The sequence below is a fragment of the Oryctolagus cuniculus genome, chromosome 13, assembly GCF_051225735.1.
Source record: "Oryctolagus cuniculus isolate XC-2025 breed Fujian yellow rabbit chromosome 13, ASM5122573v1, whole genome shotgun sequence".
In the NCBI taxonomy this organism is placed as follows: Eukaryota; Metazoa; Chordata; class Mammalia; order Lagomorpha; family Leporidae; genus Oryctolagus; species Oryctolagus cuniculus.
The window spans coordinates 61816673-61842212 of NC_142879.1; the positions used below are offsets into that span (position 1 = coordinate 61816673).

Below are 25540 nucleotides of genomic sequence, written 5' to 3' on the forward strand. Positions count from 1 at the left end.
TTCCCTATTAATCTACGGGAGCTAAGAGTTGTAGTTAGGCAACTTAAAAGTATACAAAGGATGAGTGTACAGTTAGATCAGATTAGGGGACCAGCGGTGTGGTGTAGCAGGTAAAGCCACCGCCTGCAGCAACGGCATCCCATATGGGCACCTGTTTGAGTCCTGGTCGCTCCACTTCCGGTCCAGCTCTCTGCTTTGGCCTGGGAAAGAAGTAGAAGATGGCCCATGTCCTTGGGCCCCTGCACCCATGTGGGAGACCTAGAAGAAGCTCATGGCCACTGGCTTGAGATCAGTGTAGCTCTGGCCATTGCGGCCAACTAAGGAGTGAACCAATGGATGGAAGACCTCTCTCTTGTGTGCTCTTTCCCTGCCTCTCCTTCTCTCTGTGTAACTATTTCAAATAAATAAATTAAAAAAAAAAACAGCTTTTAACCTCAAACCTTTCTCTATTTGCTGTACCTTTGCTCTTAAATTATCTTTAACATCTTCACTGGGAAACAAGGAAGAGACAGAAACATAGGGAACTAAATTGTGTTACTTGTTTTTAAAAGCCAAAACCAAAGGCATTTAAGTTATGAGCTGTTATACATTATCTGTCCTCTACTTTTACAGAAACATCTAAAGAATACAGAAGGAATATGTATAAAAAATCTGTCCAAATTAACAATAAAACATCATCCACTTTAAAAAAAAGAGATAAATTGTTTACTCTTTTAAAAATACACAAACTGGCCAGCTTTGTGGCACAACTGATTAGGTGGCCACTTGAGATGCCCCTGTCTCAACTCAGAATGCTGGTTTAAGTGCCAGCTACTCCAGTTCTGGTCCAGCCCCCTGCTGATGCACTTGGGAAGCAGCAGGTAATGTCCCATTAGTGAAATAATTCATAATCTGTCAGTTGTACCAATTCCTGCTGATGACATTCAATACAGATAGTTAATACTTAAAGCCCATTTTTTTTATTAAATCTTATGCAACTTATTGATCAAGAATATGTATAGGGGCCGGCGCCGCGGCTCACTAGGCTAATCCTCCGCCTTACGGCGCTGGCACACCAGGTTCTAGTCCCGGTCGGGGCGCCGGATTCTGTCCCGGTTGCCCCTCTTCCAGGCCAGCTCTCTGCTGTGGCCCGGGAGTGCAGTGGAGGATGGCCCAAGTCCTTGGGCCCTGCACCCCATGGGAGACCAGGAGAAGTACCTGGCTCCTGCCATCAGATCAGTGCGGTGCGCTGGCCGCAGCGCGTCGGCCGCGGCAGCCATTGGAGGGTGAACCAACGGCAAAGGAAGACCTTTCTGTCTCTCTCTCTCACTGTCCACTCTGCCTGTCAATAAAAAAAAAAAAAAAAAAAAAAAATATGTATAGGGATATCCCTGGCAAATAAAACTGAGTCATGTAACTTGGTCCCTAAAGCAAAGTGGTGATATAAATTCAAATTAAAGGTTTATTCAGAGGCAGGGGTGTTTGGCACAGAGGTTAAGATACTGGGATGCTTGCATCCACTGTCAGGGTGCCTGGGTTTGGGGCCCAGCTCAACTTTCAATTCCAGCTTTCTGCTACAGCATACCCTGGGAGGCAGCAGTTGATGGCACAAGTTCCTGGGTACCTGCTGCCCAGATAGGAGACAGAATCAAGTTCCAGATCCCTGGCTTCAGCCTAGCCCATCCCTGGCTGTTGGGCATTTGGGGAATGAACTGGCAGGAGAAGATCTGTCTCTGTTTCTGCTTAACTAAGTTATAAATAAAAGTTTTAAAAATAAAGTTTACTGAACTACCTTTCAGACTAAAATTAAGAAGTTAATGATATAATAATGAAATATGGGTCTAAGGCCACCAAAAATTCAACTACTTTGGGAAAATAGAATTGTTGGTCCTGGGAAAATAATAAAAAAAAAGCACAATGAAATCAAGAAAACCCTAGAATAATAGAATCTATGTTAAGATCTCAACTTTGATAAATTTAGGTAAGCAAAATCTAATTGATTTAATGGGGGAAATATTTGGGTATACATTGGAATAATTTAATTCTATAATCTGAAAAAAATGGTATAAGCTATATATGTTAAAATTCTCAAACGTGGTGAACTTACTTTCATTCATTACTATATGATTATGAGGTGCCTAGCATAAAGCTAATTGGCACCTAAAAAGTACTCAATAAATATTTAATTGAGAGGATAAATTTCAAGACTATTTAAATTTTAAAATAAATGTTGTAATTATGCCAAAACTTTCAATCATAAATTCTATCAGCTGTAATTATTTGGAAATATTAAATTACTAGTTTAGCAATAACACTTAAGGAAGTATATGGGGGAATAGTTGTGCTCCCCTAAGCAAGCTGAAATATTGGTATTTTGAAACTGAATGAAAAACACATTTGGAACCATTTGTCTATTACCTAAAGCTGTTCTTAAGATCAATGTGTAATTAATTATATTAAAGGTTATAAAAATATCTATCAAAATTTTAAAAAATACAAAAGCTTGTAATATAGGAAAAGCTTTATTACATAGCTTCCAGGTTAGTAGTCTATTTACTTACTTTAGTTTTCTAACCATTAAGGTATAAAAGTTCTCACCATTTTAGTTTTCAAAAGTAATTTTTGGGGCCAGTGCTGTGGCATAGTGGGTTAAAGCCCTGGCCTGAAGTGCCGGCATCCCACGTGGGTGCCGGTTCTAGTCCTGGGTGCCCCTCTTCCAATCCAGCTCTCTGCTATGGCCTGGGGAAGCAGTAGAAGATGTCCCAAGTCCTTGGGCCCCTGCACCCATGTGGGAGGCCCAGAAGAAGCTCCTGGCTCCTGGCTTCAGATAGGCGCAGCTCTGGCCAATGTGGCCATCTGGGGAGTGAACCAACGGATGGAAGACTCTCTCTCTCCCCTTCCCTCCCTCTCCTCTCTCTGTGTAACTCTGACTTTCAAGTAAATAAAATAAATCTTTAAAGAAAAAGTAATTTTCAAATAGTTTGTTGGTATACCTAGTGCTACCAACATGGTAAGGCAATTTGCAAATAAATAGCAAAATAAATGGCGAATTAAAACATCCACACTAAGCCTGACCTCCGCTTTCACTGAACCTTTTCTTCATAAGAAAACTAAAAATGCTCTCAATAGCGTTTGTTTTGCTTGACAGCATAATTGAGTAGTAACCAAAGTAGTCATTTGTGGTTTTTTTATAAAAAGCATCTATTCAATCAGTGTGCCTGGCACACATTTTGTGCCCAATAAGTACTTGCTGAATAAACTATTCCAGTAGTGCTAGACTTGGGTCAAGCCAACCAAATTCTCATAGACTTTAAGGAAACAGCATGCAGAGAGAATGAAAAATGCAGTTTGAGAGACTCAGGAGGTGAGCAAAGCTAATTGGCCCAGCCTTTCTACTATTAGATGATACACTAACCACTCTCCTCCTGCATGCCCATTTACCAAACCTAACAACAAGTCGTTATCAGCAGTTTGTGGGCTCCTGGTGTTGTGGTGGGCTATCAAAAATTTCTGGAAGCAATGTCTTTTTCCAGAGTTCTGTAATAGACTGCATTTTTCCACGAGATATTTTCCCACAGTTTTCACCTTCTTTCATAAAGTTCTATGTAGGCCAGCGCCAAGGCTCACTAGGCTAATCCTCAGCCTTGCCATGCTGGCACACCTGGTTCTAGTCCCGGTCGGGGCGCCGGATTCTGTCCCGGCTGCCCCTCTTCCAGGCCATCTCTCTGCTGTGGCCAGGGAGTGCAGTGGAGGATGGCCCAAGTGCTTGGGCCCTGCACCCCATGGGAGACCAGGAGAAGCACCTGGCTCCTGCCTTCGGATCAGCATGGACTTTACAGATAATAAACACTTTCTGTAATTCATGTGGTCCAGGATACAGAATCTAAGGTGCAAGATAAACAACAGCTCTTCCACAAACTCTCAGAATCAGAAGTAGATGCACAGTGTAGAAAAGGGATGGGGTAGGAAAACCTATAGCATATCCGAGGAACAGTGAGTGGGATGGGTTTCCTGGGACAGCAAGTGCAGGAAGGGATAGTTACACTGAAAGCCTTGATAGTATTTATTTATCAATGTATTTTAAGGAATTTAAGTGTTTCTAAATTTTTATATAACCTAATTTGAATTCTTGATACTAAAAGACATTAAGTTAAGTTGTACTTACTGCCAGAAATGTTATTGATTGCATCTGGGGAAATAATTTGCATTAATTCTCCAAACTGTTCATTCTTCTCACAGTTTTCTTTAAAAGATTGGAAAAGCAAAATGCAGGGTTCCTTTCCATTTTAACTGAACAGCAGCTTTCGCAAAACATGAAAGGCAACAGGAGACTGAAATTTTACCTTCCCACAGGGGGTTACAGGAAATGACTTCAAATAAAAACACATCTATAAAGCACATCTAAAAGTGAAGATGGTCAATCCAGTCTCCAAAGGGACTTTAGAAGATGATTGGTAATATGTTATAGTTCTCTAAACATATTATATTAAACAGAAAAAACAAGACATATGAAAAGTTTCTGAGGAGTTGAGCCTAGCAGTCAAAACACCCACATTCCACATGAGAGTACCTAGTAGCTTCAGCTCCTGCCACCACACACAGTAAGAGGCAGACAGTAACAGCTCAAGTAATTGGGCTCCTGTCACCCACACAGGAAGCCTGGATTGAGTTCTTCATTCCCAGCTTTGGCCTCAGCCCAGGCCTGACCACCATGGGCATTTGGAGAGTGAACCTGAAGATGGGAGTTTTCTGTCTTTTTCTTGTATATCTTTCAAATGAATAGATTTTTTTAAAATTCAGAATGCTGTTTAAATGACAATAATTTGAGGATAACTTTTTTGGTAAGATCATCCCATTCAACATTTGAAAAATGCTAAATTATGAGCACTATGGTCCAAGAAAGTAAATTGGGAAAATATCTTTTTCCTTGCAGTTATCTAGAAATGAAGTCAAATTATCTATAAAGCAATATTACTAAAGTAGACCATACTGAACTGATTTCTCCCAACCATTCTCCATCCTGACCATCTTGCTTTTCCCACAAGAAGCAGTCCAGGAGTTAACTTATTACTATTTCTTTTCATTCAAATGTTCTATTTTAAATTCTTTCCTTAAACAAAGGGCCGTTCTATCCTTTTGTTATTGTGTGCTCCTTTTGAATAGTTTCCAGGAATAACAACTGATGGTGAAAAAAATATTTGCTCTTAACATCCTTTGTATAAAGTTATTGGATGATGGTAGTTTTCATGATTAACAACCCTAGCATACCACAGGCCACACATGGTGTGTTAAATGTTTCCATGACAATAGACATCTTTGGGCATGCACATGATGGATTTTAGGAGAAAATGTAGCTGTAGAGGAGACAGTGTTACTTTTTGTTGAGAATATTTTCACATCACCAAAGGGACAAAAAAACAATGAGAATACATCACATAAGGCAGCTTTACCCTGCAGTTTTAATGCTGCATAAATGTTTATTCATTCCAGGGCATCACTGAGAAATATTTTTGGAAATCTTTCCTTCGAAACTTAATTACCATGGATGTATAAAAGTAAATAACAGGGACTGGCGCTGTGGTGTAGGGGGTAAAGCTGCTGTCTGCAGTGCCTGCATCCAATATGGGTGCTGGTTCATGTTCCGGCTGCTCCACATCCAATCCAGCACTCTGCTACGGCCTGGGAAAGCAGTAGAAGATGGCCCAAGTCCTTGGCCCCTGCACCCATGTGGGAGACCCAGAAGAAGCTCCTAGCTTTGGATTGGTGCAGCTCTGGCCATTGCAGCCAATTGGGGAGTGAACCAGCGGATGGAAGACCCCCCCCCCCCCCGCCTTCTCTCTCTGTGTAACTTTGTAAAACAAATAAATAAGTCTTTTTTCAAAAAAAGATAACTAGTGTATGGTGAAGTCAGAGCTTGCCCAAGGCAATCTAACCAGACATACCAGCATTAATCATATCTTTGAATACTATTTGCATCATATTTTCCATGGCATTCTGTTCATAAGGTCACTTTGGCTATCACATCATGAGTTTATTATCCTGTGGGTACCTTGTCTCTTAGGGATAAATTCTTTCTTTCCTGGAACATGCATAAATAGTCTTAAGGCTTCTAATGCAACAAGACAACCAGCAGCTGCCTCCTAGGCCTCTCCTAACACTGGCTCTATAGGGATCCAGCTTTGGGATAAGAAATTACACCTACTGCCATGTAGTGAGGAAGCCAAAGTGAGCCAAGTAGAGACACGGCCTAGAGGAATAAATGGTTACCTTCCGTCAACTTAAAACAGCCTCATGAATTAAGGAACCATCAGCCCCACTCACCATCAGACTATACACACAAGGGACTCCAAGTAAGAACCTCCCTTCCATCCCCATAATCATGAGAAATTAATATTATATAATCCACAATGTTTCACGATGGCTTGTTACATGGGATGAAAAATTGCAATGAATTTCTTTCTGCACCGAGGATTGCACTGTTTTTCAATATAGGACCTTCTAATTTATTGTGTTTAATGCTAGACCTGGGACTTACTCTGTGATTCAATGATGCTGACAAATGTTTATGAGCACCAACTATCTGTTAGGGGTTCCTAACACCCTGTTGAACAAAACAAAATATTTTGCCATCTCAGAGAGCTTATGTTCTAATGAGGTTTAAAACAATAAAGGCAAAACAATTAGAAATACAAGAGTACTTCCCAAAGTTTATGGAAACTGATGTTTACAAGTTTATTTTGGTGCAGTTTTTTTTTTTTTAAATCCATGCATGTGAACTTCAAAAAGCTCATGGAAATTCCCCTCATGAAACACCCTCATGACCAACAGCATGAGAGAAAGCTCTGAACTCTGTATTGATGGGAAGGTATAGCACCAGGTATGGAAGATCAGAAAGCCAGGGCTGATGGGAGGCAGGCAATGAGAGGAGCACAGCTCAATGAGATGACATCTCAGCAAAGACTGGAAGGAGGTGAAAGAATCCAAAGAGTATCAGAAGAGTCATTACAAAGGTGCTGAGGGCTGCTTGTGAATGCATTGTTCAAGGAACAGCAGACAAGCATGGTCAGCTGGAGTAAGGCAAAGATCTCAAAGTTAGAGGGCAGTGGGGAGCCAGATTATGGATGCTTGTGAGGTTGTTATGCTTATGACTGGTATTCCTCTGAGAAAAAAGTAGGATTGTTGAAAATCAGGGTTGACAACAGCAGATCTGACAATCTAAAAAAGTTTTCACCTACCATGTTCACATGAAAAGAAGGTGTATTACTCAATTTTGCATCAGAAGATCAGAGGCAACTAACTTTATAAGGGGAAATGTTTTTTCAGCTCACAGATTGGAGGTTCAAATCAAAGATTGAGGGAGAAGTATGGCACAGGCAGAATGTATGTGGAGGAACAGCTGGCTGGCAAGTGGGGAGGCTGAAAGCAGTTAGGCCCAATTCAGTCATAACCACCATCTCACAAGAACTGTTCTCTGAGGACACACCCCTAATGGCCTAAGGATGTCTCTCTAAGTCCACCTTTTAAGACACCATAATTGAATTAAGTTGCCACCCTCTGATTACAATTAATATATGGCTTTAAGTTTCAATGTCTGCATGATGTTGGGGGGCAAGGCATATTCAAATTATAGCAGAAGGCAATGACTAGAGCAATGAAATACACAGAAACCTGCTAAACTACTGCAAGGGAAGGATGATGGGGTGTGAAGCAGACTGACAGGTGTTCAGCTGATGAAGTGGTCTGGGTATACCAGTAGAGCCAAAAGGATTTCCCAATGCATTGGCTAAGGGAAGTGAAAGAAGAGGAAACAGCAACAGGAAGGTAGAGTTGCCATCAACTGAAAAGGAGAAAGATACTGGGTGGAACAGAACAGAATTGGTGACAAGTCCAGAAGGCAGAAATATCTACTAGATGTTCAAATGTGTACTTCAACTATGCAGATGGATACAAAATTTTAAAGATCCTAAGAAAGGTCTGGAAGAGAAGCAACTCCTGGCATCACTGGTATAGAGAGTTTTTTTTTTAATTTATGCAAAATAAAAGCACTTCTGAATATGCAGAGAGGGAACATTTCAACATGGAAGGGTTACTTGGTAACAGATGAGGATACATGCTGTCTGCTATTTCTACCTTCCTGGAGGGTAAATTATGGACCTGAGAAACAATTTTCCCACCTCTGGCCCAATCTTCCTTTTGAATCTTGCATTGTTGAAGATCTACTTTCATACTGCTTTCCAAACTCCCATTTATCAGAATTCCCTGATCCGTTATTAGTGCAAAATCTTGTGTGAAAATGAGCTTAACACTCAATAGTACAAAGTAGATTTTGTCTGACATTGGATAAAGCTGAGTGGATCTGGAGGTGTGGTACGAAGGGTTAAACTGCATTTGGGACACCAGCTTCCCATATGGGCCTTTCAGTTTGAATCCTGGCTCTTCTGTTTCCGTTCCCGGCTAATGCATCTAGGAGGGCAGAAGACGACAACCCCAATGCTTGGACATTTGCCACCCATGTGGTAAACCTGGATTGAATTCTTTGCTCCTAGCTTTGGCCTAGCCTGGCTGTTGTGGCCATCTGGAGAGTGAACCAGTGGATAACAGACCACACTTTATCGTGTGTGTGTGTGTGTGTGTGTGTGTGTATCTATCTACATACACACACTATACATGTATATAAAATTCAAGAAATCATTCTTGAGGCTGATATTGTGGCATAGCTGGTAAAGCCACCACCTTCAGTGCCAACATTCCCATGTGGACCTGGGAAAGTAGTAGTGGATGGCTCAAATACTTCGATGTCTGTTTCCATGTGGGAGACCTGAAAGAAACTCCTGGTTTCGGAACAGCACAGCTCTGGCATTGTGGACATCTGGGGACCAAACCAGTGGATGGAAGACTCACTCTCTGCCTCTGCCTCTCCATAACTCTGCCTTTCAAATAAATAAAAAGAAACCATTCTCCATGCATGTCTCCAGATATAGACAGACAACAAATTACAAAAACAGTTACAAACATTCATGCAAACATAAAGACAGGACACATAAAGCTTTGTAAGCAAGAAATGAAACCCAGTGTATTAGAAAGTTAATTCTACTTGTAAGGAAAGAAACGCAGATCAAGTAAAAGTTGACATAAAAGCTTTGTATTACATATTTATTCTATAAAGACTTTCATCATGGACTGAGGTCTCTGTGCCACACATTTTCACAATTAAAGTATTCAGAGATAAAAAGAAAATGATAATTACAAAAAGCCATAACATTAGGTTTGACAAAGGTGTATCTGGGCCAAACAGACAAATTAAAACTGAAATTACATTTCGGCCTGAATAAAAAATGACAACTTTGCATAAGAATCTATCCCGTAGGAACAAAACAGCAAAGTTTAAAAATTTACATGTTGGCATATATAAAACTAGTCCAGGTCAAATTAATGGGAAATCTAGAGGGCCAAAATATTAAAGTCATATGCATTGTATTTAAAAATCATTAATCCTAGATTTTTAAAAAGGGAAGTTTCATGAATTAGTACTTACTAGCCTTTATCATTTCAGTGTCTCATGAATACAGACTCAGGTATTTCTGAATTCAGCATTAAACACAGATGGTTTTGATAACTTCTAAGGAGCAAGAGACAGCAGGAACAGAAATCAGCACAAGACCTAGAGAACAGGCAGAAGGTAACAGAGAATCCTATTCCTTTCAACCTATCTATGCTGAATTCCTACTTCCCTAGCCACCCCAAACCAGAAAGCCTCTCTCCACAATCAACAGGCAGATACTTCTATGATCCTGGAAACTATCTGCAATACTGCTCCTCAGCTGGTCTAGCACTGAGGCACAGGTTAACCACAGCCTGTGATGCTGGCATCCCACATGGGCACTGGTTTGACCCCATAATGGGGTCAAGTCCATAATGGTTCAAGTCCCAGCTGTTCTACCGCTGACCCGACCTCCAGCTAATGCACCCAGCAAGGAAGCAGATGGCTCAGTATTTGAGCCTTCCCCGCAATGTGGGAGATCTGGATTGAGTTCCAGGCTCATAGTTTTGCTCTGACCAGCCCTGAAATGGCAAACATTTAGGGAGTGAACCAGTCAATGGAAGACTCCCTGGCCCCCATCATTCTGTAACTATCTGTAACTATGCCTTTTAAAAAATTTTAAAGAATGTTTTTCAGAAGTTAACCATTAAGTTCAAAAAATTTTATTCATTACCTCACATCCTACCCAAAATACCCCAGAGAAACATAATTTTACTAGTATTGCTTCGCTTTTTTGGCTATCAGCTACCAAAAAAAAAAAAAATTATGGAACAGGCCACAACCTTTCAGAAGCTGCCAAGTGTCAAGTTGTTTCTGACACATTGTCGTACAAACTTTGAAGTAAAGACTAAACAGAAAATCCAGTGCTAACTGTAAGGAAAAGGGTGCATGCAGTGCAGTGCCTCTGCACACTGGGCACCAAATGTAGGGAAAAGGATGCAGATCAACAGCAGTTGGAATACAAACTCATAGCTAGGTCAAATTTAGTCAAAGAAAATAAACTCTCAGAGTTGGACCAAATGCCAGCGAGCACACAGACTGAACACATGGCAGATGGCCCAGACCCCAGTAAGCTGGGCCTTTTTATATCTTAAGTGGGCTGGGGGTGGGGAGCCATAGGCAAAGGGGAGCATTCCATAGAAGTTTTTCAAGTTTTGCCTCCTGGCTTTGAAACCTGGGGAACAATGAGAATAATAGAATGAGAGGTGAAATTGGCCCCTTGAAAGAAGGCAGGAGTAACCAGAACTTAAAATGGCTGAGGCTTGTATACTTGTTTCCTCAATCCAGATTCTGAGTATAGATAAGGAGGTGGGGCATCAGTTTCTTTCTGGATACTTCCTGCTGATATGTGGTGTAGACATGGGAAGGGGTATCTATACACTGGATTGGATTGATTGGAGAAGGAAAGCAAGCAGCCTTGTGTTGCTCCTGCATGATGGCTCCAGATCTAGAAGTCATGCCCTCCTCCAAGGGCTTTTGAATCATGTTAAAATGAACATGGTAGGAATAGGAGCACTGTGACTATGAGGATAAATGGAGAAATTTTAAAAAATTGCCCCAGTGGGAAAGATGGCCAAAATGAGGACAATGGAGGATATAGGACAGAAAGAGGCCTGTCCAATTAGTGGGAAGACAGTTGTATGCCTGACTGCTCCCATTTTGTTTAGGGTGTCTAACAAGCAGATCAGTACACAGGGAGTAAAACAGAGGACAGAGTCATTATTAGAGTATCAAAGAGAGGTGGGAGTTTTCCTATTTAGAGGTAGGCAGAAACTGACAGAAGGGGCTTGATAATAATCAGGTAGGCTTTAAGGCCTGGCCCAGGTATGTTGTGAGGCCCAGACCTATCTATCTCTTCACAGGTAGCACTGGATGAGACACAGTTGTTGTGGATTCGTTTCTTGGAGGAGGAGCATGCTGGGGGCAAGAGGCGCGGAGTCACCACACAGACCCCGGGAGTCAGGTGAAAGCAGGCCAGAGGCAAGCAGCCTGCAGACTCGTTTATTTCAGTTGCTACAGCAGCTTATATAGCCAAGGCAGCCAATCTGGTCAAGGGGCGGTCTATGCCCTAACCAATCACACCCTGTTGCCAGGCAGTTTCTGAAGCCATCCAATCACAGTCTGTTGCTAGGCAGTTTCTGTTGCCAGCGGCCATCTTGGCATGGCTTTCTCATTCCACCACATTTCCCCTTTTTTGTTTATTTTTGAGCAATGGGAGACATGATTCTTGGCCATACTATTGTTGACCCCATTTCCATGTGGTCTCTGTACGCAGCCGTGCCTGTCTTAGGTTGTCCCCCAGGGGATCTTACCCATCATTGACTAACCAGTGCTCAAAATGGGAGACCACAGGAGTGCTTTCTCAGATGGGGGTAGGAATGAGGAACAATGGTAATCAGGAATGGCGTGACTGCACACAGGCTGTGGGCCATTTGAGTGGCTGACCAGAGCTAGTGGAGTATAATAGAAAGTGTTGTTGGAGTACGTTTGGGACTATGACTTAATGACTGTGCCTCATCTTTGAACTCACTTTGTGTTCTGATATCACTTGCCAAGTCTTTAAATTCAGAATCCAGGTCTCTGTTTTCAGCATCTACTGCCAATCCAGTGGCTTCCTCTTCATAAGGGAGGTGTGAAGCTCTGTGGGGGAAGACACCCCATTGACAGCCATTACCTAGCTGGCTGGGGAGGAGGGCTGGCCTGAATAGGAGGTTAGTATCGAATAGGTAGCCTCTGTGCAGCATTGCCTTGATTGGTACTGACCCTAAGCTGTCCTACTGATGGCAGTGGTTACTTTGGAAGCTGGGCAGAGGGAAGGGCTTTGTAGCCTGGGGCCAACAGGGTCTGTGATTATGACCCAGGAGTCCTCCAACCCCTGGGGCAGTTCCATTTCCAGTGTCCTGGCTCCTGGCAGAGCTGACAGGGCTCTTCATGACAGCTGCTTGCCCAATGCCCTGACTCCTCATTTCCTAAACAGGTGCCATCTGGGGGGGGGGCATAAACTGGCCTTATTGGGTCTCCTTGATGGCAGATCACCATGTAAAGCAGCCATTAATTGGCCTACCACCTATCCTTACATTGTTCCTGCTGCCTCATTCACTCCTCTTTCTTCTGGTTTCTGTTAAAATAGAACACAGAAGCAGTCTTTAGGAATGTCTGCCAAGGGGTTGCTCAATCCCTTCCCTAATTTTGGTGGCCTAAATGAGATACTTATGGTCACAGGCATGTTACAACAATATTCTTCCTGTGAGGCAAGATGATGCCCATGAGGAAAGCTATGTCCTTCTATGTAAGATCAAAAGATAAGACCACCTTATCCAAATTGTCTTCTATAAGATCTGAAGATCAAACTACACCCTGATGGAGAGTCCTGCAGAATAGAATTAGTTTCCCATCTTGAAGAGACTAGAGAAACAAGGGAACAAGTCAGGCATCCCAGATTGCTTACTGTCAGTAACAAAATCAAGTGAAAACTTAACAATTTAGGCTGTCAAATAACTTACAAAAACATTTATCAAAAGGTCTAATGCCTTCTACCAATTTTAAGAGTACATGTAGTTGGAAGTATTTCTTGACTATCTAACACAAGTACAAGCCAATTGAAACAGAGCTGTTAGTAAATTCTCCCATGTAGGGCCCGGCGCCATGGCTCACTTGGTTAATCCTCTGCCTGTGGCACTGGCATCCCATATGAGCCGGCATGGGGTTCTAGTCCTGGTTGCTCCTCTTCCAGTCTAGCTCTCTGCTGTGGCTCAGGAGGGCAGCGGAGGATGGCCCAAGTGCTTGGGACGCTGCACCCTCATGGGAAACCAGGAGGAAGCACCTGGCTCCTGGCTTTGGATCGGCACAGTGCCAGCCGTAGTGGCCATTTGGGGGGTGAACCAATGGAAGAAAGACACTTCTCTCTGTCTCTCTCTGTGTGTCTGTAACTCTACCTGTCAAATAAATCTTAAAAAAACTCTCCCATGTAGATATACAATATGTACACAGATATAACACATTACAGGAGAGAACAACAAAACACTTCCAGTTATTAGAAGAGAGAATTAGGCTGCCAGTACACAATGGAGGGGAACATATAGAAGATGATCAGGGGCATTGTTTGCAGCAATGTTGTTCAGGAATTACTGCTATTCTTGAGTTTTTCCTTGATAGCTCTGCTTAGAGATGGCTGAAACAGAGGTTTTGTCTTTGTGTGAGACAGAATTTAGATGTGATACAGAGTAGCAGTGCGAGATGCAGCTCCATTATGTTAGGTTTAGGATTTTAGGGTTCATAGGAGGAGAGGAGACAGCTAGTTTTAGAGAAAACTATTTTAGGGAGGACAGAATGGGGGGGGATGGTAAGGAGAGAGTAGGGGCTTGAGCTCCCTGGGATAGAGGGCCAGGTGGGGTGTGTGGGTATGGTGTTGAAGTCAGGCTTCACTGCACTTGAACAGCCTTTCTTTCCTTTTTTATAGAAAACTTTTATTTAATAAAAATAAATTTTGAAACTAAAACTTTTGGATTATAGTGATTCTTCCCCCCATAACCACCCTCCTACCTGCAAAACATCCCATCTCCTACTCCCTCTTCCATCCCATTCTTCATTAAGATTCATTTTAATTATCTCTGTGTACAGAAGATCAACTCTATACTAAGTAACAATTTCAACAGTTTGCACCCACACAGACACACAAAGTATAAAGTACTCTTTGAAGACTAGTTTTACCATTAATTTTCAACACATTAAGGACAGAATTCCTACATGGGAGCAAGTGAACAAGGAGCCTGTTGTTGATTTAACAATTGACACTTTTATTTATGACATCAGTAATCACCCAAGGCTCTTGTCATGAGCTGCTAAGGCTATGGAAGCCTCTTGAGTTCTCAAAGTCCAACCTTAGTTAGGCAAGGCCGTAATCAAATTGGAAGTTCTCTCCTCCCTTCAGAAAAAGGCACCTCCTTCTTTGATGGCCCCTTCTTTCCACCGGGATCTCACTCACAGAGATCTTTCATTTAGGTCATTTTTTGCCACAGAATCTTCCTTTTCCATGGCTGAAATACTCTCATGGGCTGTTTAGCCAGATCTGAATGCCTTAAGGGCTGATTCTGAGGCCAGAGTACTGGTTAAGGCATTTCCATTCTATGAGCCTTCTGTGTATCCTGCTTCCCATATTGGATCATTCTCTCCTTTTTAATTCTATCAATTATTATTAGCAGGACACTGTTCTTATTTATGTGATCTCTTTGACACTACAATGTGACTAGTTTTGATATGCTAAAATCAGTATTTTCCCTATTTGATTGATCAGTTACATTGAACCATTGATTTTTGGCTATACCCCTCCCAATACGGAACAAGGTTCGATTGTTCCTTACCCATTGTACAAACCCTGCTGTTTTAATTCCATTATCATGAGTACATAAACAATTTAAAACGACCAGTGCACCAACAGAGGCGGTGACATAAGTTTGGCTTGATGTGAGCCGGCAAGCTTCATTCATTTTCAGGGGGATCCCGATCAGTAATGTTATCATGATGAAGATCAAGGGGCTGCTTCGTGACATTGTCTGTTTGCTGCACCAGTCACTCAGGTAACCACCATACTTCATTGTCTTTCTGTGAGAATATAGAAACATGTCCACATCCCCAGGGTCAGGTCCATACCATTGAGCAGTTAGAGGGTCTTGTTGTCTTTTGGTTTCAGGATGCCAGTGATGATCGGCTGCAGATTTCCCTTGATTATCCAGTATTAAAAAATTTAAGATGAAAAGAGCATGTGATAGCCATTTTTGTGGGGAATTTGCTGTGACCCCATATTACCCCTTTTTTATTTTTTGCAAATGATTTTTTAATGTGGCATGTGCACGTTCCACAATACCTTGTCCCTGGGGATTATAAGGAATCCTGGTGATATGAGAGATGTGGAAGTTAGTACAGAAGTGCTTAAAAGAGTTGGAAGTATACACTGGCCATTATCAGTTTTTATTTGTATAGGGGTTCCTAAAACAGCAAAGGCCTGAAGGCAATAAGAAATGACATGTTTGGCAGCCTCACCCAATTGTGGGGTGGCGAAAACAAAACCTGAACATGTATCTAAAGAGACATGTATGTATTTTAGCTTACCAAATTCAGGGAAATGGGTGACATCCATCTGCCAAAGCTGATTAGGTGTAAATCCTCTAGATTTACACCATAGTGAGGGATGGGGAGAAATGTAACACAGGAAGGGTAGGATTTTACAATTTATCTTGCCTGTTCCTGGGTGATTCCATGTCTTAGTCCTACGGTCTGGGCATTAAGGTGATGTAAATCATGACCATGGAATGCTTCTTAGACTTTGTCAGTCCCTCTTTAAAGGGTCTGGCTTCTGTGCCAGAGACTGGAGCAGCTAGAAAGAAACACGTTTATAACTGAAGTTTAGCATCATTTCACATCTTGGCACCACTTTTAATCTAAACAGCCCGATTGGTTATTATCTCTGCAAGATGAAAGATGTATCTTTTGACATCTCCAGAGGCCCCTCTGGAGATATCAAAAGTCCAGATAATTTAGAACTTTGACTTTCAGAAAGTCTGTTAAAGGTGCCAAGAGATCTTAGATTATCTGGTCAAAACGGAATTTCTCAACATCCTGAAATGATAGTCATTCACTTAGGTCGATTTTAACACTTTTAGACCAGATCTGATAATGCTTTTCATCAATCTGAACTTAACAGAGACAGTGGAGTACTTTGGCAGAACATGAATTCTAGGTTACTTGTTGTCGAATAAACCAGAAATAAAAACCTTGGACATAGGAATTAGCACATGAAATTATCATATAACTCAAAACTATTTAACAGAGTCAAAAAGAGCTTACAGGACCTAACTCTAGAAATGGCAGAGTAACCAATTAAGCAGACATTGTTAAAAAGAGATGTTACAGTTTTTGCAAGAACAGATTTTAAGATTTACAATTGAGACAATTTCCAGATATTTACTAACATTAGTACACATTTTTTAAAAACCCCATTGTTGTAAAAGAAGATCAGACTTCAACTTTAGGTCAGTATAATTTTGGCATTAACACTCAATTTATAAAAAAAAAACCCTGTAAACAATGTTTTAAAATCATAAACTTTTAAAAACTTTTCATGACTTGCTCACACCTTCTGAAACTTACACCCATAGTTACTTTTACATAGTCTTGAATTGTCATGTATGGACAACCTATGAGAATACATGCTAAAAAAAAAAAGAAGAAAAAAAAGAGAATACATGCTAACAAACTCAAACAGTCTCTTATCGAATTTAAGATGTTAAAAGTACACATAATACAATTTCCCAAGCTTTACTTAGCACTGAAACCTAGATGACTTAAGACCCTGAGTTATTAATGAATACTGTTAGGAAACTGGTGCAGTTTTAGCCAGGTGGCCGCATGGCCCAGCTACCTGAGCCAGGCTCCACCCCCATCCTAATGGGATTCGCTGCTCCTGCTTCCCTTCCCACCCTCAGGTGTGAAGTTTTAAAAGGGCCTGTTCCTGCACATGTGCTCTCTTGGCTCTTGGCCCTTCTCTCCTGCTCTCTCTTGGTCCTTCTCTCCTGCACTCTCTTGGCCTCTCTTGGCTTCTCTCCGCCTCTCATCTCTCTTCTCCCTCCTCTGTCTCTCTCTCTTACAGTCTCCTTCTCTCTTTTTCCTTCGCCGCCCCTTCACTCCGGTCTGTAGGGTGTTCCCCAATAAATCCTTTCCCTTACTCCAGAGTCCGCTGTGCTTTGTGACGGCTAACATTAAGATATAACAAATACTGTTAGAGTCGAATTAGAGTTGAATTGCTCTTGCCACCCCAAAAACGCTCCAAGAGACCTTCTCTCATGTAATTAACAAAGGGTAAAGTTTATTGATGTTCCGACATGTCAGGGCCCCCGTCCCAGTACAGGCGAGCGGCCTCGAATAGTCTTGGGTTGGGGTTTTTATACACGTTTAAACAAAGAAAATCAATCATTGCGTAGAGCAGACAGTGGTATAGAGTAAACAATTGATACAAGTTAAGTGATTTTACAATCAGTTGATTTATGAACACAGGGAGTATCAAAAAGCCTCCTATTGCCAAAAGGGAGGGCCACACAAGATTGCAGGAACTGCCTTGATGATACCTAGGAATGCAGCCGAATGGTGATAAGGGACACCTGGTGGGGTCAGGGTTCCAGGAGGCAAAGAGATATATGGTGACTTCTTCTATCTTACTTAGGTGAAACTAAGGTTAAGCTCACATTGGGGTAATTTACTGACCAATTAACTTTATAGAGAATGGCTATGCAGAGCAAGTCTAACAAGGTCAGGAAAGTTCACCAGAGGAGGCTGGGGGGGGTGGGGGAAGCGGCTTTTAACTTTTTAACCCTTCAATACCACACCATTATCTGAATTAAAAGTCAAAATTACTTTTCCATGCTTTTAAGTAACATAAGGTTAACACCTCCTGAGCAGCAAACACAGTCACTAGTGCATCTTTACAACTTTGAAAAGATCTTCATCCTTAAGAGAAACAAGTTTAAAGCATATCAAAGACATGTAAAACTGAGCAAGCAAACCAAGCAAACTGAAGGGCTTTTGCATTAACCCAATTTTCTGAACCAATCTTACTTTAATTAACAACATAAAGGCTTGTATACACAGAATTTACTCTAGTTTTTATAAGACCATTTAGCTGGAAAGCAAAAACATGAATACAACATAGGTCTGACATCATTTACAGCATTTTAATACACTTCGCATAATTTAAATTGACTCAAACAGTTGTACTTTAACAAATTTAGAGTTTCATCCTTTGAGAGTTTCAGGGATCCAACTGGAAGCCCCGAAGTTGGAAGACTCAGTTTAGAACTGTCAGAGAGTCAAACTGTTTTAGCCAAAAATTAGTATGTTTAACCTGAGCATTTTAACCAAGGCTGTGGGCTAGATCTGATCAGTTAGGTAATCACTCAAACATTAAAAACAGACAAATAACGTAAACAACTTCACACTGCAGTTTTCCCAATCAAGACTCTCTACTGGCAATAGAAAAATGCAAAACCTTCAAGACACATGAAAGCTCTCATCAGATAAGTTAGCTACAGTAGCACAGAAAAGAGCTGATCGTCAGCGTATGAGCCCATTGCTTAGGTTTCCATTAACTGGGAAGAGAAAAGCCCATCCATCAGGGTGGAAAGGGTTAATGGATTAAGGTTCTTGCTCCCTTAGGAAAGGCCAGAAGTAGCCAAAGCATTTCCTCTGCCCCCCTCCCAGTGAGGAGCAGTATTGAATTGGAAATAGAGAGAAAAAAAAAGCAGCCCTGGGGAGCTCTTTTCCAAGAGATATCTTGCTATGCCTGCATGGGTGAAGCAGGCCACATTGACTGGAATAGAGTGCAGAGAAAGACCGTGGTCCCCCATTCACAGGGAAGACTGCACATGCCAGGGCCTAGCAGGACTGGCCGTGGGGTTGGGTATCGGCAGGATTGATTATCCTCCCCATCACTGCTTCTGGCTTTCTCAATTTTCTCATGTAGGAAGCCAAGAGCTCCTTTTAGCAAGGTTTTGTCTCTTTTGTAGGACCCCAAAAGCGGTGTCCTCTTGTGACGACCCCAGAAACACAGACTCCAGACCAGACGATGCAATAGAGCAGGAGGTAATTTTATTTCATTTGCGCAAATGGGCCCTCTGCTGCTGCAAGCAGCGAGAAAGAGAGAGGAGCCCCGAGCAGCTATCTCACACAGCTTTTAAGGGGCAAAACCACAAAATTAACATACCATAGGGTGGCGTAAGTTTATTGGGTAACTACAAGGGGAGGAGGTCGTCGAGGAGGAGGAGAAACGGGGGCGGGGGCTACGTGCCCTACGTGTCTAAGCTTGGACAAGGGGAGGTTGTCCTTGAAGAGCAGAAAGGGATGGCTACGTGCCCTACGTGCCTCGCGGTTTCTTTGTTAAGCTTGAACAAGCACAGGGGAGGGGGCTTAGGTGCATACCAGGATGTTCTGTCGCCCTTATCTCTGGGTAGTAGCCCTTATCTCTGGGTAGTAGCTATCTGCTTTCTCTGTGAACTTAGTTTACTCCCCATTTCCCAGGACTGTTTTATTAAGGCCATTTTTTTATGGCGGCTCTTGGCTCCTTTCACTTTGTTGGGTCAAAATATCCTTTACTAACAACCATAAGGAGAAAGTTAACAAGGGTAGTGAATCAGGTCCATGTTTTTGTAAAAATTAAGTTTGTTGTCAAGTTCCTCCCAATGTGCCTCATCAACAAGGCCTTCTTCAATAAATTAAGGACATGCAGTTTCTATGGTTTCTATAAATTGCTCTATTGCTTTCTTTTTTAACCTTATTCCTTGCATCTGTAATAATGCCTTAACTGCCTTTACTATTGACGGTTTTCCTAATGCTTGTCCCATATTGCCTGTTCAAAAAAACCTCCACAATTTTGGTGTTGGGTACTCACCCACAAATTGTACATATCTATAGTCGTGACTCCATGAATCTCAGTTTCCTCACTGCTTCTCTAATTCTCAGGTCCCTGTTCGGGCGCCACTTGTGCTGGCCTGCAGCACAAAGAACCAGGCTTCCTGAAACAGAGAGTGGGAATGGGGACAAGGACACAAAGAATGGAGCCAAGGCAAATCCTGATCAAGGCTTGTTTATTCTAAGTTTCCAGCAGCATTTATATATAACTGGCCGAGGTAGAGAGAAGTACAAAAGATAACATACATAAACGACTCATTGGGGTCACAGAGAGTTCTCGACAGGGTGTCTCTACTTAATAGGTCATAAAAGGCTTCTAACTACCAGACTGTAAATTAGTAGTTACAAGGGTACAATAAAACACTTAAAGGATAAATGCAGGTTTCAGGTGTGATTGATCATCTGTATCTGTTTTTTATAAGAAGCTTTAACAGTGAGATAGGTTTCTTCCTGCTTTCTCCTGGAGCCCTGTTAATCTTTTGCCCGCATAGTGATATCTCCCTCCATATGTTCAAACATAAACAAAAGGCGATAGTTTTCCAGCTGCCCACAAAGGCTGAATCCTATTCGGATTCTAAGATTTCAAGCTTTTCTTCCACATCATCAAATTGGGATTAACTTTAACTTTCCCTTTTGCTGTTCAATTTAAAATTCCCTTAATCAGAGCAGCAGATCTCTTTCCCTCCATAGGAATAGTGTTTTCAAAGGCCAGCTCTTAAAATAGCTACCTACACATCTCCTGGGAGATTGTTTAAATTGCTACTTCCAAAGCTTTGCTCTTGAATGATCCAGGAAGCCTGAGACAAAACTCAGGAATCTATATAATAAAGACCACTGATGATACTGACTTTCAGAATGACTGCTCTAGATTCAAATCAAATCTTCTCTAATATAACCTCATGGCTGTTTGCTCATTTGCCTGGTTTTCCTTTCTAGACCTGATCATCAGAACAGTGCAAATGTCTAGATAGTGTGGTTTGTGCCCACACAGCCTGTTTGCATTTCAGCCCCAGACATCCTTCCTTTAGTCCTGACCTCCATCATTTGCAGCATAGCAACGGCACACCCCATTCTATGTCTCTTTGTCTAGGCAGTAGCATAAGGTTGCAAAGATATTTAAGGACCTCAGCACTCTCTGGAATGATTCTGTGCAATAAGCAGAATGAACAGATATGCTCTAAGCCCCCAGTGGAGAGATCAGTTTATATGTATTTTTTCAGATATAACAGGATCTCCCCAGGCAGGGAAGCAGCCTATGTATCAGTGCTACTGTATTTTTTTTTTAACCATAGATTCCACTTTATTTTTCCAGAGGACAACTTTTCTTCAGCCCTTAAAGATTACACTCCTTACATGGGCTTTGGTGGAGGCGGTGGGGCAGCACCAGCAGGTCTAAATCGCGGAGGTGGCGTCCGGTCCTTGCGGGCTTCACGAGATCGATTTCTGACCACCTTGCTGTGAATGGCGCAACTCACACAATAATGCAGCTTCACATACAGCTTGGGAAGCACATAGGCATCGAAAACGCTCGCTTCGGATATGTCCCTGACGGCCGCGGCCTCCACTATGTTGCGGATTACGAACTTCTTAATGGCCTTGTCCTTGGGCACGCAGCGAACGCAGTTAGTGCAGCGAATAGGCTGCACGTGGCCGCGGCCCTTTTTCGCACGGCCGTTGTTCCTTCTTTTCTTTGTCATCTTGGAACCGAGGACCTGAACTGTATTTTTGTTCTTTAGAGATCTTTTTGTATCAACATTCTCTCATCTCTTGGCACTCAAGAACAAAGGAAACCCCCCAACTGCCTCAATAGGGCAATGAAACACGCTTATCTTTCTCCCCACCTGCTGCTCAGCAGCTGTGTATTACAAGTCTGTAAATTGCCCCCACAGAAGAACTGAATAGAACCATCTGTTTAACATTTCACAAAGCTATCCTGCACAGGGACTGGAGGGTAGTGTTACACAATATGTTCCCTCATTCAGAGTGACAACAGGAGCCCCAGGGTGCAGAGCCGGGCCAGCCCTGAGGAACAGGGACATTCTCTGATTGACACAGGCTGCTCTGATTTTCACATTTTATTCATTTCTAACTTCAGTTCCTCTCTACCCGTTGCTTTGCCTCTTGCGATCCTGCTGCTTCTTCTAGTCCAATAAGCTATACTAATGCCATGCTTTGTAGAACTAGACAGAGCATCTCAGGAAATAGCTGGAGGTGATGTCATTTGAAAAGGAACTCTTCTAAATCTACATTTAGATGTAGCCTCATACATGTGAGACTTGCCCTGGCTCAGCCAGTTACCCAGACTCCAGGACCCATGAGGAACTGAGAAACTTGTAGGGGAGACAAGAGCAGTTTCATCATGGAGGAGGAGGCACAGTGAAGACAGATGTTATTTCCAAGGGAATTATATCCTATATTGGAGAGCAGAGTGAAGCCTGGATGCAAAAGAAATTTGAGGCATATTCTAGGTAAATAAGATACAGTTGTTCCAGGACACATTATAGCATAAAAGTGGTCACCAGGCCAGGAGTATCTAAACTCCTAAACAAGACTGAGTGTCTCTAACAGGCAAGGCCGTTGAGTTTAGGGCTGAGGAAACAAAGTCCTAAGATATGACCCTTCGCATAAAGGGGAAAAGGTAGTATAACAAGATAAAATACAGAGTTGTATAGTGGAAATAAATGCCACATGAGACATATGGATGTAAACATCATGGGAGTTCATAGAGAAAAAGTTTACCAAGACCTAGAAAAGTAAAAGGTGAGACTGAAGCAAGTAGAAAATGTTTATTTATATCCACTAAGTCAGTATTCTTAAGTATAAATATTATGTGAGCCACATACATTATTTGAAATTTTCTACTAGCCACATTTAAAAAGTAAAACTATGATAAAATTAATTTTAATAACACATTTTACTTCATTCAACTATTACAGACTGAATCTCCTGCAAATGCATATTGTCGCTCCCCCATTCGCGGAGGAACGACACTGGACCCTGCACTGTTCTTTCTGCCCAGCTCTTCCCGGGTTTGCTGCCGGTCCCTCACTCAAGGAGGAACGACGCTGTCCCGGGTTAGCTGCCAGCCCCTCCACCTCCGTGGAGGGGCAGCACCCCCTGCCGCTTTCCCCGCTTCCGCGGAGGAGCGGCATACCGCCAGCCGGCTCTCTCGAGGGCTGCTCAGATGTTATCCGGATGTTCCTTCAGATGTTTCTGGTGCATGTTGTCTCTCTCCTCCTTTATAGTCCTCTTCCACCAATCCCAACTCTGCTACCCACACGCCGAGCACGCTGCTCTCCTCCAATCAGGAGCAGGATCAGCTCCTGCAGCTTATCAGTCAAATTGGCGAGAGGCAGCTGCGTTTAAGTTTTACTCCTCCCCAGCGCCATATTGTGGGAGAGCAGATGCATAGAATAAGTCTTAATTCCAGTAACTTAGTCCAGTCTCAGTTGCTCCCCACACATATGTTGAAAGCAGGACCCTCAATGTGACAGTATGTGCAGTGGCGTGTTTATGAGGTGATGAGGCCATGAAGGAGAAGTTCTTGTGAATGGGATGAGTGCTCTTATAAGATGCCAGAGAGGTAGCTCACTCTCTGCCAGGTGAAGACACAAGAAGTTGGCAGACTGCAGTCTAGCAGATAGCCCTCATCAGAACCCAACTATACTGCTACCCTGATCTCAAACTTCCAGCATCCAGAACAATGAAAACTGAATTTCTACTGTTTATGGTACTTTGTTACAGCATCCTGAACTAATACAGTAATATTTTCTTTTTTTTTTTTTTTTTTTTTTTTTTATTGACAGGCAGAGTGGATAGTGAGAGAGAGAGACAGAGAGAAAGGTCTTCCTTTTGCTGTTGGTTCACCCTCCAATGGCCACCGCGGCCAGCGCGCTGCGGCCGGTGCACCGCGCTGATCCGATGGCAGGAGCCAGGAGCCAGGAGCCAGGTGCTTCTCCTGGTCCCCCATGGGGTGCAGGGCCCAAGCACCTGGGCCATCCTCCACTGCACTCCCTGGCCACAGCAGAGAGCTGGCCTGGAAGAGGAGCAACCGGGACAGAATCCGGCGCCCCGACCGGGACTAGAACCTGGTGTGCCAGCGCCGCTAGGCGGAGGATTAGCCTAGTGAGCCGCGGCGCCGGCCAAATAATACAGTAATATTTTCAAAATACTATATTACCATTTCAATCTGCATTCAATGTAAAATATTTTATATTTTTTCTCATAGTAAGTCTCTGAAACTTACTATTTTATTTTTACTTGTTTTTTTAAATTTTTACTTCTTAATGTAGATTCAATACATGTCAAATGCTCAAGAGACATGTGACTAGCAGTTACCATATTGGATAGTGCAGCCCCCAAAACTGTAATTGGTTAGGAAGAGATGTTACAAGGATACCTTTTAAGCATTATTATATTATAATTAAAAATGAGAAAGAATCCAATATCCACCCAAAGGAAGAAATGGGTAAATAAACCGTGACCTATAGTGATGGTCATGCCTATGGTGACCTCTTGGAAGGAGAAGATATGGACTGGAGAGAGGAAATGCATAGTTGTAAATTTTCTGTAGTATTTTATTTCTTTAAAGATAGATTAAAACATTTGTTGGAATATTTATTCATTTTGGGTGGTTGATACATGGGCACTTATTGTAATTATCCTTTGTACTTTCCTGTATTTAAAAACTTCTAAATAATTTACAAAACTTAAAAAAAAGTCATTGAGAATATAGAGGTAGTGAGTAATTTAAGACTGGGTTTTTAAAGAAAGACTGGAAAGAGGTAGTCACAGTCAAGGGATAATTGGAGATGGCGGCTAGTCTGTCAACTGATAGGAATGATCCAGGAAGAGATAAGACCGTGAATGAAGGATGATTGCTAAAGAAGCTTAATATTTCTTGCACATCAGTATGATAGCGTGAGTTAGATTTTGCAATCTCACAATGGATGAGTGTGGATGAAACAAAGGGCTTTACAGAATGAGGTAGCAATGCTTTGGAAGTGGCGGTGATACTCAAGGTGTCACCTACTCTAGTACCTCATCCTGGGGTTTATGGGGTGCTAGGATAAAGTTGGAAAGCTGGGAAATCAGGATCCTTGGTGGAAGCCAGGATAAATTTTAAGTTAGAGGGTAGGAGAAATGTTCAGAGATCTTAAAGACAGAGGGCAGGCTCCAGAGGGCACACAGTGGGAGCTCAGGATTGCACCAGATTAAGAAATATATTGGTCTGTAAATAGATGTGTCTAATCATGGCAACTGGAGAGGCTCCCCTTCTGCAAGGACTGACCTCAGCCTCTGAGGGAGGATGGGATAGCTTCTGATCATCTTTGGGGCAGCAAACAGTGTTTCCAGCATCTGGATCCTGAATGATTTGCGTTCTAATGTTGCCATGAATACAGCCCATTTAACATAGCAATCAAGGGCCCTGAGTTGAAGTTTCATAGTCTCCACTTTTTGTGTGCCCTTGAATAAGTTAATCCCCTAGTACCTTAATTTCTTTAACTATCAAATGGGGTAATAATACAAATGGGGTAATAAACCTCACAGAACTGAGATGACTAA

The 25540-nt window shown here is 42.2% G+C and overlaps 1 protein-coding gene across 1 annotated transcript; it reads right to left on the minus strand.

Moving 5' to 3' along the window:
• Nucleotides 1-21249: 21249 nt before the first annotated feature.
• LOC100346996 (small ribosomal subunit protein eS26) lies at nt 21250-21687 on the minus strand. The gene has a single exon (XM_002717313.6). The coding sequence runs from the start codon at nt 21670-21672 to the stop codon at nt 21325-21327; it is 348 nt and encodes a 115-aa protein (XP_002717359.4). The 5' UTR covers nt 21673-21687; the 3' UTR covers nt 21250-21324.
• Nucleotides 21688-25540: the final 3853 nt, after the last annotated feature.